Source organism: Epinephelus moara, chromosome 24 (genome assembly GCF_006386435.1).
Source record: "Epinephelus moara isolate mb chromosome 24, YSFRI_EMoa_1.0, whole genome shotgun sequence".
Lineage (NCBI taxonomy): Eukaryota > Metazoa > Chordata > Actinopteri > Perciformes > Serranidae > Epinephelus > Epinephelus moara.
The window spans coordinates 31,096,074-31,108,127 of NC_065529.1; the positions used below are offsets into that span (position 1 = coordinate 31,096,074).

General features: G+C 41.5%; 1 protein-coding gene across 1 annotated transcript in view; it reads left to right on the top strand.

The window, feature by feature from the left end:
• Positions 1-673: 673 nt before the first annotated feature.
• Positions 674-12,054, top strand: part of mmel1 (membrane metallo-endopeptidase-like 1) — a 29,904-nt gene continuing 18,523 nt past the window's right edge. The window contains exons 1-7 of the mRNA XM_050038433.1: positions 674-814; positions 7,605-7,781; positions 8,272-8,316; positions 8,638-8,697; positions 8,850-9,011; positions 9,115-9,195; positions 11,794-11,889. Coding sequence (XP_049894390.1) covers positions 7,625-7,781; positions 8,272-8,316; positions 8,638-8,697; positions 8,850-9,011; positions 9,115-9,195; positions 11,794-11,889 — 601 coding nt within the window. The 5' untranslated portion in view covers positions 674-814; positions 7,605-7,624. The remainder of the gene's footprint in view (positions 815-7,604; positions 7,782-8,271; positions 8,317-8,637; positions 8,698-8,849; positions 9,012-9,114; positions 9,196-11,793; positions 11,890-12,054) is intronic.

A 12,054-nucleotide genomic window follows, 5' to 3' on the forward strand; every position in this document is an offset into this window, starting at 1 on the left:
CAAACACACACTTTCTTTTTATTACCAGCTAATTAGTGTGGTTAATCAGGCTGATAATGAGCCTGGGCGCCGTGCCATTTCAATCTGACATCAGGCCAAGGTTCAGATCCCCACCAAGAGACACCTCGGGCGTCCGAGATCTCCCTGAAGACCGGTCTTCCCGGACACGAGAGGAGAGAGGGCTGACAAGGGCAGCAGTGATGAGTGGTGTTTGTTTTGATGATAACAGGAGGACATAAATCCAACGCGTTTATGGCTGCAGGAGTAATAAAAACAGCTAAAAGAGGTTTAGAAACTCTGCGTTACTGGATTATCTGTCCACAGAGCACTTTAAGAACATGTTTGTCTTATCTTTCTGCAAGCTTTCCAGATTTTTCTGCCGTTTCCTTTCAGCAGCTGGGGACACTCCACGGGGAGAAAAAGGAAATTGATGCTCACTGTAACACATCCTGTTGACCCCTCAGATATACACATATCAAACCCCACCTCAACCCCTCATAACACACACATCCCCAACATCTTATCACAGTGCTTAAATCGAAAACAATCCAGTACTATCACCTCCCTTCTGCCTCCTCTCTCCTTCCAACCCTCCCTCCCTCCCTCCCTCCCTCCGTCTCTTCTCTCCCTCTCTCTCCGCTGCCTCACTCATTCCCTGAGCAGCACACTGAACTGGATAACGTCTCCTTCAACCCGCAGTACAGTCTCATTTCTCTACACACCAGCTCTGAGTGGATGCTCAGCAGGGGTGTTTGAGATATTAGCCCGCTGTGGGGGGAAACGGCTCAGGGACTTCTACCATCCACACACAAAGGTAAGCCTCTGGATCTTTTAGATTAGATTCCTGTTTGCTGTCAAGTACCAAAGTGAAGGTGATTAAAGTTAACCGCCTGAAACTGCAGCCCTTTAGGTATCATGTCAGATTCTCAGCAGTCCCAGGACACACTACTAAGACTTTGAGCTGCTGAGGCATTTTTTATGCCGCTGTCATTATTCTAGACTTGAAGGTCAGTGGCAAAGCGAATAACACTGAACTGGGGAAAGTGTGCTGGCAGTCTGACCCTTCGAGTTAATCCTCGCTTTGTTTGGAGCAGTAAGTTTAGAGAAGAACAGTACCAGTTACTGAATGTAATCTTAATGTGCTTAAAACAAGTAGAACTGAAAACAGATTAGACTCACTTTCAGAGAAAGGATTTTTTTATTTGATTTTGACACAGTGAACCTCTGACCTGTTAGATTACACCACGTCACTGGTTTGTTAACACTTTGTTTCATCCATCATATGAAATGCTTTCCTACTCACATGTCTTTTTGGGGCTGGAGACATATTCAGAAAATTTTATTTGAGGTCACTCTTATCTCAGTACATAAACAAACACACTTTTAACACTGAATCTTGAAGCTGGACTGAATCATCACTGAATCAGGAGCTTTTTGCATTGATGCTTCTCTCACTGGTGACAGAGAGTTAGATTGTGTTTTCTCTATAAATCTGTCCCCACCTGTGTGCACACGTGTGGAAATCAAAAGCGATTTAGCCTGCGTTCTCATGGCATTCTACTGATTTTGGCTCCCTGAGTTAGGTCCCCTTTCTCCTGAAAGAATCCTTAGTGTTGATAAAGTCAGTTTTAAAGATCAATTTAGAAAAGAATCTCCCCGTTTATGCATTTTAACTGCAGCATTAGTTGTCTTAGTCTGCTAATGTCGCTTGTATTAATTGTTAACAATGTTTTGGTGCTGCCCTCTCGGCCAGACCCCTAGCTGGGCAGACACATCATCTGCAGAGGCCTCACTGTGGTGCACGAGCATAAAGCTGGAGGATGTTGTGTAGAGCTGCAGCTGGTGGAAGAGAAGCAGATTTTCTCCGTCACTGCAGCTTCTCATTCTGCTGCCGGTTGTCTGTCTTAGTTGATAAAAATGCAAATACACTGACAGTTACCTTGCACTCACAGCAATGAGCAGCAGTGATGTGTTGTTTTTTTTCTGTTGGCCCTGGATTTTGTTTGTCAGGCTACACAGAGGCTGTCCTAACCATCTGGTTGGTGGATCTTGCAGGACAATCTGCAATCTGCTACCCAGGGTGAGAAACAGTACTTCCAACCAATATTGGTTTGTGAATACCTTATTAATGTTTCAGAACAAAGTGACAAAGATCTTTACAGAAACATTAGATAAAAATAGTCAGGTAAAATAACCAAATATCACAACATAAAAGATTAAAGCGCAGAACATCACCAGATAAAAAAGGCAGTAAGGGGTGAACAGGAAAAACTACTTTCAGTCTATAATTCTTTGTATTCAACATGTGTTGTCTTAGGTCTTCTTCAACTAAACTAAACTTGAAATTAAAGATATACTCTGCAGGAAAACAATGTAGAGAGTCATACAAATCATCACTTATGACCCACTAGGAGTGTGTGGCGGTGTATTCATCCCCAGAGACTGCCTTCTACCTCGTTTGTATTATTTTCTTCTAATTTTCTGTGTTCAGGACGTTTATGGGCGTGTACCCCCGCAACGCTCAGGTGAGGTTTTGGCTTTATGAAAAGGTAGCAACCAGGTCAAAGTGCCAAAAAAAACCCAAAAATATAGCAAGAATGAATCTGTGGTTGGCTTTTACTTTCGCTGGTGAGCGTGTCTACAAACAGAAACCAACCATCCTGCGCAGTTCACCTTTAAGTGTATTAATTTCTTAGACTAACATTATTGAAAGAGACCAATGTCATAGTTATAATACAAATAAATGCAAGAAATAACTTAAACAGTTTTGGTCATAATAACAAAAACATTTAGTCAGATTTTAGTCTGTGATTAGGTGGAGCAAACAAAAGCACCTTTTGCTGGAGTAAGGAAAAGATCACAGCGATCATGTTGTGATTCAAGTCACTGCACAAGTCAGTTGCTCTTCTTGCAGTTTCTACCTTTTTTTCCTGTTAAAGGTCTTTGGGGGGGGAGTTTTTCTTTATCTGCTGTGAGGGTTTTAGGACAGAGGGATGTCATATGTTGTAAAGCCCTCTGACACAAAATGTGATTTGTGATATTGGGCTTTATAAAAAAAATAAAATAAAAAAAACCCCTGAATTTTCTGTATTAAACCAAGACCATGATCTTTCCCGAACCTTAACGAAGTGCTACAAGTGCCTAAACGTGAACATAAAACAGTTTAATAATGCTGTAGTCACTACGGGTCCATGTCATTGGTTCGACAGCCCATTGGTTGGACATCCCATTAGTCCGACTGTCCGCGGTGTTGAACGGCTCGCGGCGGGCGTATGGTGCGCCGCGATTGACTTGAGGCGGAGCAGGCTCACGGCTTATGTGTTTGTCACTTTCTTTTTCATTTTAACCCACACCATGATCTTTTCCTGACCCTAACCAAGTGGTTTTTGTGCCTAAACCTAACCAGACCTTAACCACAGGGCATCATGATGATTTCGGAACGGACTTCGGAACAATGAGTTTAATATGGTCGGAACAATGGGCTGTCCCCGTCACTACAAGCAGATATTAGTATTGCAAAATCTAATATTCAAGCAGAAAACAAATCAAATGCATTGTCAATGAACATTGTGCAGATGCGTTAAGTGTCAACATCTTTTACTCGAGCTAATGTGTCTAGAAATGTGTTTCAAATGCTTAAAACTGTTTGCTGACATGTTTTTACATTTACTAAGGGCTGATAAGATTGTAAAGCCAATTCACCAGTACTTTAAGGGGACAGTTAACCCCCAATTAAAAAAATGCATATTTTTCCACATACCTGTAGTGCTGTTTATCAGTCTAGATTGTTTTGGTGTGAGTTGCCGAGTGTTGGAGATATCGGCCGTAGAGACGTCTGCCTTCTTGTGCATTTAATGGGACTTGATGGCACTCGGCTTGTGGTGCTCAAAGCTCTACAAAAATACATTTCAAAAACTCAACATCAGTGTCTCTTTCCAGAAATCATGACCCAGTACTCAAGATAATCCACAGACCTTGGTGTGAACCATTTCATGCTGGTACTATTTTCTATCTACCGAATTACACCCACCAACTGCATCACCGCACTGAAGGAAGCGTGCATCTACTCACGAACTAGAGGCTTGTGCTTGTGACAGCACAAGATGTAAACATAAATGGCGTCTTCCTTGGTTGAGCCGAAATGTTAGCTAGCTCAAAGGTGCTAGGCAAGCTAACAGTAGATGCACACTCCCTTCTCCATGGTGATGTGAGCAGATTCATGTAGGAACTATTTTCTTTCTTCCGAACAACAACCACCAATGGTATCACTGCGCAGAAGAAAGTATGCATCTACTGCTAGCTCACCTAGCACCACTGAGCTAGCTAACGTTACAGCTCAGCTGAGGAGGACGCCATTAATGTCTGTCATAAACACAAATCACTCATCCATGAGTAGATGCACATATCCTTCTGTGTTGTGATACGGTTGGTGAGTGTAGTTCGGTAGAAAGTAAATAGTTCCCTCCTGAAATTGCTCATAACAAGGTCTGTGGATTATCTTGAGTAACTGGGTCATGATTTCTGGAAAAAGACATTTATTGAGTTTTTTAAATGTATTTTTGCGGCACTTTGAGCACCACGAGCCTGAGTGCCATCTCGTTCCATTATATTCAAGAGAAGGCAGACATCTCTGTGGCGATATCTTCAACACTAGGCAACTCACATCAAAACAATCTAGACTGATACACAGCACTACACATAGAGGAAAATATGTATTTTGATTTTGGGATGAACTGTCCCTTTAAAATATTAATATATTTAAATGGTCATAAATGGAAAGAAGTCATGAATATGTCTTGTGGTTAATTAGAAATGCAGGATCCTATGGATATTTAACTACACTGCTGAATCCTGCCTATATCCTAAAGCCCTGTATGCTAAAAACAGGGAGCACTGCAGCACAGCTGAACATCTGAGCACATTTAAAGATGTAAATAACTCCTCCTATTGGACAACAAATCTCGTATTGACACAGTAGACTGCACATTATTACTCAGTTCTCCATAAAGTGGGGCCTGAGTGTAACAGGATTTTGCCTCAGAGACAGTTTCTGTGCACTCTGATGCTGAGGATGTCAGTGAAGCTCTAACAAGCCCCTGCCCACTCTTCATCACTGTAGTGCCAGATATGTGCCCATGAGTATTCATCAGGAAGGGCTAATGGGGCACAGCAGTGTGAACCTCTGATTTACAGCCCGTCCCTTGTCAGGCCTAATGATAGGGCAATGGGGCTGGTTATGGAGAAACAGGTGCTGCAGAGTGAATAGATGCAGAGCAATGATGCTGAAAACCACGGGTGATTGTCGTTTTGTCCCCTGCACAAATGCTCATTTGCAATATTGTGTTCACACATACATAATTATTGTGCATAGAAATTAGTTCTCTTGAAGTAGGCTTATGGCTAAAGGCCTGGCGTGTGTGTGTGTGGGGGGGCAAATATTTCAAACAACAATAGTCAGTGAAAGTTAGTTTAATGGTTAATTTGCTGCTCCCCAAATTGTTTGCAGAATAAATGTCACATTCAATATACACAACAACTCTCTGTCCTATATTAACAACAGATGGAGCTCAATGATTAAGTGAGGAATAATGACCTAAATGAACTCATACACTGAACAAAATGCATTGACTGTGGTCAGGTTAATGAAACAGGTGCCCTGAGAACTAATCACTTTAACAACCAGGGCATTATGTGGCATTAGGACTGGGCCTTATGGAGAAAAATAAATATTAATTTACTCTGGAAAACTCAGTATAGACTGATATCTGTTCCAGACATAATGGAGAAATGCTTGATGATGTTAACTTAATACATATGGGTAATTTAACTAACAAACTATATAAAGACAGCTACCAAACTACCTTTACAAAATGGACAACTTATTGTATATATTCATATCGCAACACAGGTCTCCTTTGAGTTAGCAAAATGTCTTTGTCTCAGTGAGATAATGAACTAGACTCCTCTATATCTAGCTCAAAGATCAGAGGTGATGTACATTTTCAGCCTTCATAACACAAAGCAGTGTTCTTTACTGTATGTCCAAGGTCCTCTAAACTCTTTGGCTTGCTTTAGAATAAAGGAACATCTACTGGTGACCTCTCGTCACAGGCATTGGTCGCACTGCAGAGATGAGATGTAGCAGTGTTTTTATCTTTAAAAGATTGTTTCATTTAAAGGATTTAAGAGGGCTGAGGAGCGAAGTATCCAATATTTCACATGACTAAGGCACAAGTCAGAAAAAGGAAACATCACTTTAAATATGTATTTTTATTTCTTCGCTTTTTAATTGTCTTGTGACCCTTCAAAATTAGGGGTCCAACAATAATTTGGAACCAGTGGCCTGTGGTGCCCTTCGCAGCAAAGTAAAGCAAAGCAAGACGAAGCAATTGTGTCATCTCCTGATTGCTTTTCACTTTGAATTCCTCGCACATTGAAGGGACAGCTCACCCCATAATCAAAAAGACATATGTTTCCTCTACATGTTTGCTCTTAACTGTAGTGCTATTTGTCAGTCTTAATTGTTGTGGTGTGGGTTGCGGAGTGTTGAAGATATCGGCTGTAGAGATGTCTGCCTTCTCTCGTATATAATGGAACTAGATGGCACTCAGCTTGTGGTGCTTAAAGCTTCAAAACATCAATGTCTCTTTCCAGAAATCATGACCTGGTTACTCAAGATAATCCACAGAAGTTGTTGTGAGCAGTTTCATGTAGGAACTATTTTCTTTCTACTGAATTACACCCGCCAAACGCATTACCACGCAGAGGGAAGTGTGCATCTACTGTTAGCTTGCCTAGCCTAGCACCACCGAGCTAACCGTTTCAGCTCAGCCAAGGAGGACGCCATTTATGTTTACATCTCGCGCTGTCAGCAGCATTATCCTCTCGTCCATGAGTAGATGCACGCTTCCTTCACTGTGGTGATACAGCTGTCGGGTGTAGTCTGGTAGAAAGAAAATCGTTCTTCATGAAATTGCTCACAACAAGGTCTGTGGATTATCTTGAATAACCGTGTCATGATTTCTGGGAAGCCACATTAATGCTGAGTTTTTAAATGTATTTTTGCGGTGCTTTGAGCACCACAAGCCCAGGGTCATCTAGTTCCATTATATTTGAGAGATAGCAGACATCTTCACAGCCGATATAATATCTCCAACACTCTGCAACTCACACCAAAACAATCTAGACTGATAAATAGCACCACAGGTACGAGGAAAAATATGAGCTTTAAGGGTGAGAAAGTGATGACCAAAAGGGCAATTTTGTGGATTCAACAGGCCCAAAAACTAGTAATGTGAAGGCTATAAAATGAAACCTGCATGGGCCAAAACCTTTTATATATTACTTTATAAAAGAATAACATGCAGAGCGACAAACTGTATTTGTGCAACGAGACCAGAACAGTTTCACAACTCCTGTCAGTGAAGTTGTTGTAGGTGTTCAGCAGTTGAAGCTCACTCACTGCAGGTCAGCTGGCACAGTTTACTGATGGATCACTGCACAGCCCACACACACACACAATCACACACACACACCACAAACACACACACACTGGTAGCTCTCTGCCTGGACCATCCCACACTCCAACGGTGTCTTTCCCACAGAGCCGGCAGTCAGGAGGAATATGGGCAAATCCGAAAGCCAAATGGATATCATGGAGAAATCAAGTAAACCTGGAAAGCGTCGTTGGACTGTTGCAGAAATTGGTCTGTCCGTGCTGCTGCTGTTGGTCAGCTGTGCCTTGGCCGGGCTGGTAGTCCTCTACACGTCGGTTGTGAAAGGTAACGGCTCTGTCAGGCTCACTGTGGAAAGATCCAGATATTACAGACGGCAGCAGTAATGACAAGTGTCTCCCGGCTCTGTTTTTTGTGTGACTGCAAGCTGGCATTGACACAGGAAATGATCTTGACCCTGGAAATGCTTTCAGATCTGACCATGACATTGCTTTATGCAATACTGATGCACATATATCATCTGTTAACCTTTTTCGTGATTTTAAAGGTTAATGTTACACCTCAAAATAAGCAAAATAAGGGTTTTGCCTCATACACAATATACACTACACACACAGTCCTAACCTTTGAGTAAGGAACTGCAACCCCAGGCTTGTTTTCTGAAAAAATAAAGGATCTTAGTGGACTTGCAAACATAATACAACTCTGCATAACTCTTGATTGTGCTTTCTTTTCTTTAAATATAAAATAATCCAGATAATTCATAATTAACTCACCCTGACTGTGTCTAAAAATCTGTTTCTTCCTAACAATTCAGAGCAATCTAACAAGACGAGTGTGTCCAGGAGCTCAACAAGTGAAGGTGAGCGTTGGTCACTATAAGCTTATAAACTGAGCAAAGGGAGCACGGTGTGATAAGTGGGTTGGCGTGTGTCATATTGGAGCCTGCACCTCTGATAGTCACTGTAATGCTGTAATTCCCTTTACTGCCTGATCAGCAGTGCCACACAAGTGAAGAACAGAGTCACTGCTGACATAGACATTGCCCGACACACACACACCATAGATCTAGACTATTTAGAGTTTTTTTTCTACACGATAACATCCTCCTCGTCTCAGTGGGAGTGCAGTTTGTCAAATAGTCTGAATGCTTTCTCATGAATGTTGACATTGATTTTTCCAGGCCAGCTGTTTCGCTCCAGTCTCAACAGTGTGTGCACAACTGCGGACTGTGTTACTGCAGGTGAGAGGAGTTTTCTTTTTTCTTTGCTCTCCTGCTGTTTCATTTTACAAACCAAGTCAACCCCCCATCCCTGCAAAAAGCTGTTTTCTAACCACATGCGGATCTTCACCATCCATCTTTTCCCCCCTCTTGTCTCCATGACACCTCAAAAGCTGCCCGGCTCTTGCAGAACATGGATCAGTCTGTGAAGCCTTGTGATAATTTCTACCAGTATGCCTGCGGGGGCTGGCTGGAGAGACACGTCATCCCGGAGACCAGCTCCCGCCACAGCGTCTTTGACATTCTGAGGGACAAGCTGGAGATTGTCCTCAAAGGTCAGCGGGGTGTAATCTTTAGCAGTCAGTGGGCTGCAGAATTCGGAGCCACACGTGGGTTTCATTCAGAGATGAAATATCTGCATGTGTTCTGTTGTTGCAGGTGTTCTGGAGACGGAGAATGAACAGGACAGAAATGCAATCAAGAAGGCCAAAGTTCTTTACAACTCCTGCATGAATGAGAGTAAGGTTCTCTTTATGGTGTTTCACTTCTGAAAGGAGGCAAGAAAACAGTTTCTGGAGCTGTTTATTACATCAGACGGTTCCTTCAGCCAGGGTGTCTGCAGCTTCACCAAGTTAGATTTAGGACTTTTAAAACTCTTTTAAATGGCATATAGAGCACAATTTTATTCACGTTTTATGATCATACTGGCAGTGTGATGGAAAATCAGTAGAGATGATGTGACCTTTTTCAGTACTTACTTGTATAGCACGATGCAACAATGATTTCTGATGATTTAATTGATTTAATCAGCTCAGCTTGGACATGGATAAGTGGCATTAAAATGGATGGGTGAATAGATTAAACAATTAAAATGATTAATTCATTTAATTTAATTAATTTTAAATTAACATTTAATCATTATGAACTTGATGTGCTGTGTCTCAAATGGGATACTTCTAATCTGTACTTATACTTGATATTTTGAGTGCATGAGTGCGTTCACACTGTGAAGCAGTGTACTGTAAGTACCTGGATGGCGCACCCATAATGGTTACGAAGTTGAGTATGGAACATGAGAACATTCTCAACTCTCAAAGGTCGCCATGTTGCCCACATAGCACAAACACATTTTAAACTTGTGAAATGTCAGCTGACTGTGTCGAGGCATAAACTCTAGATTGCCCCAGGAATGAGTCCTAAAACGCGCAAATCAGTTAGCGTCTTTGCCCTCTGGTTCTCTTGTGCCAGAATCAGTGGGTATTTTGAATGGGTTTTAGGTTAGACATCTGCAAAAAGGTCTGTGGTTTTTTACAAGCTCAAGACACTGTCATGCTCTGTTCTACTACATAAAATACATCAGTAAACACCAAGCTCGTCAGTTTTTTTTGTGTGTTTAAAAAGACGGTTGCTAAGAAGTGGCTAAATGAGACTACAGAGCATCTTCACGCCGAACACAGCTTTACAGCCATGCAATATTGGTGTAATTTGTTTTTAGCGTAATATTAGCTTTTTACCTCTGGCGATTGCACTTACGCTTCAAAAATCATAAAAGTGGTGTTCATTTTTAAAGATTATCTTGCCGAACAAATCGTTTAAGTATCATAAACTTTTGTTTGCCGCAGAGCTTATTTTCTGCAACAAGTAAAAATCCAATGGAAAAATCACACAGGCTTTTTGACGAGGGAACCAGGGCGATGCTAACTTACTCGTCGGCTTACAGGAAAACATCATCCCTGGAGCACTCTGTAAGGTCTGGAGGCATAGTGAAGTTTGTTGTGTATGCATGTTAAATTGTCGTCTTTGCAGTAGAAGATTTTAGATTTGTGGTCAGAGAGACAGCCAGTGTCAGCCAAGGACATTCATAGATAAAAAAAACGTGCCATGAAAGCATGTTCATTTTTAATACAAGAAATGAATAGCTTAAATACAGGAGAAAGCAAGTGAGCGACCAAGCAGATACACCCAGCATATATTGTGGCAAGTGACAAACATCTAGGGTTGCGATTTGCAAGCCGAAGAAAAGCTGTCAAATCTTGTGACTGTCATTTTTGATAAGTGCGCAGCAGCTGTGTTTGACAACAAATGTCAAAATGTGTCCACTATACAAGTAAGTACACAGTGCACTGCATGTGAGTGGACTAACAGAAGTATCTGATTTGAGACACAGCACTAGTTACTGTAGTTAGCAGAAGTGCTTTTTACTGGTCTGACGGTGCTGACTGAAACTCCAATAAAACTCCTCCTGCAGCATAATCAAAACAATCTACTTTTTATGATTAACTGCCTACAGCAGGCAAGAGAAATATTTAAGACTGTTGTGAGTGAAAAACATCTGCTGATTCTGCTGAACACACCTGCAGTGATGTTTGTAAATTAATCAATTTTAATACCTTCTAAGGCCTTTTTTGAGAAATCAAAGCTGCCCAGTCGTCATGGAACTGTTAAAATTAAATTTTTCTCTGAACCCTCTGATCCATGTTGGCTCAAAAGTTGAGACTGAAAGTTTAGTCTTGTGTGAGATTGTTTTTGTCCACTGCCGTTTCCAAGGTGGGAAAAAAATTAATCTCAATGAGGCCTGTTGTCTTACAGAATGAATAGTAGAGCGACTTAATCGTCGGAATAAATGTTCGCATCATTTCTGCAAACCATGGATATGTTACATTTGTACGTTATTATGTAGCAGATATGTTTGAATTTTACCGGTCTTTACAATTCAATAATGCTGTTGTTAACATGTGGTTAGGTTTAGGCACAAAAACCACTTGGTTATGGTGAGGAAAAGGTTGAAAATGCTGCAATGTCTCGCTAAAAAACAACAAATTTTGTTGTTCATTGGTCTCAAACAGTGGTCTGCAGCCTGTCAGTCATCTTGCCGAGGGTCTTACACCATCCACCATCCACCATCCCCTACACTTTGTGATGACAAAGTTAGCTCATATATATGTAATCAGACCTAGGTCACTTTAGAGACACTGATATGATCTAAAACCTATAAATGTAACGTATCAGTGGTTTGTAGAAACATACAATGCCATCATTTTCTCCTGACGACTGGGCTGAGTAGAGAGACTATGGTGTTGTTGTTATATTGTATAAGTTGTGGTGTTTTGCTTGCAGGCCTCATAGAGCAGCGTGACTCCCAGCCCCTCCTGAAGCTCATTGAGAGTATCGGAGACTGGCCCGTGGCGTCAGATGACTGGAACTCCACCACAGGTAGAACACACACACACTCTGATTAATGTCTGCAGCTTGTTCTTCTATAAACATGCAAATGTGCACGTGCAATACATCCACACAAACAAGCACTCATGTTCCTACTCAAATCCATGTGCTCACGCAGAGCTCGTGTAGCTATATTTGCTCTCAGGGAATTGCTGA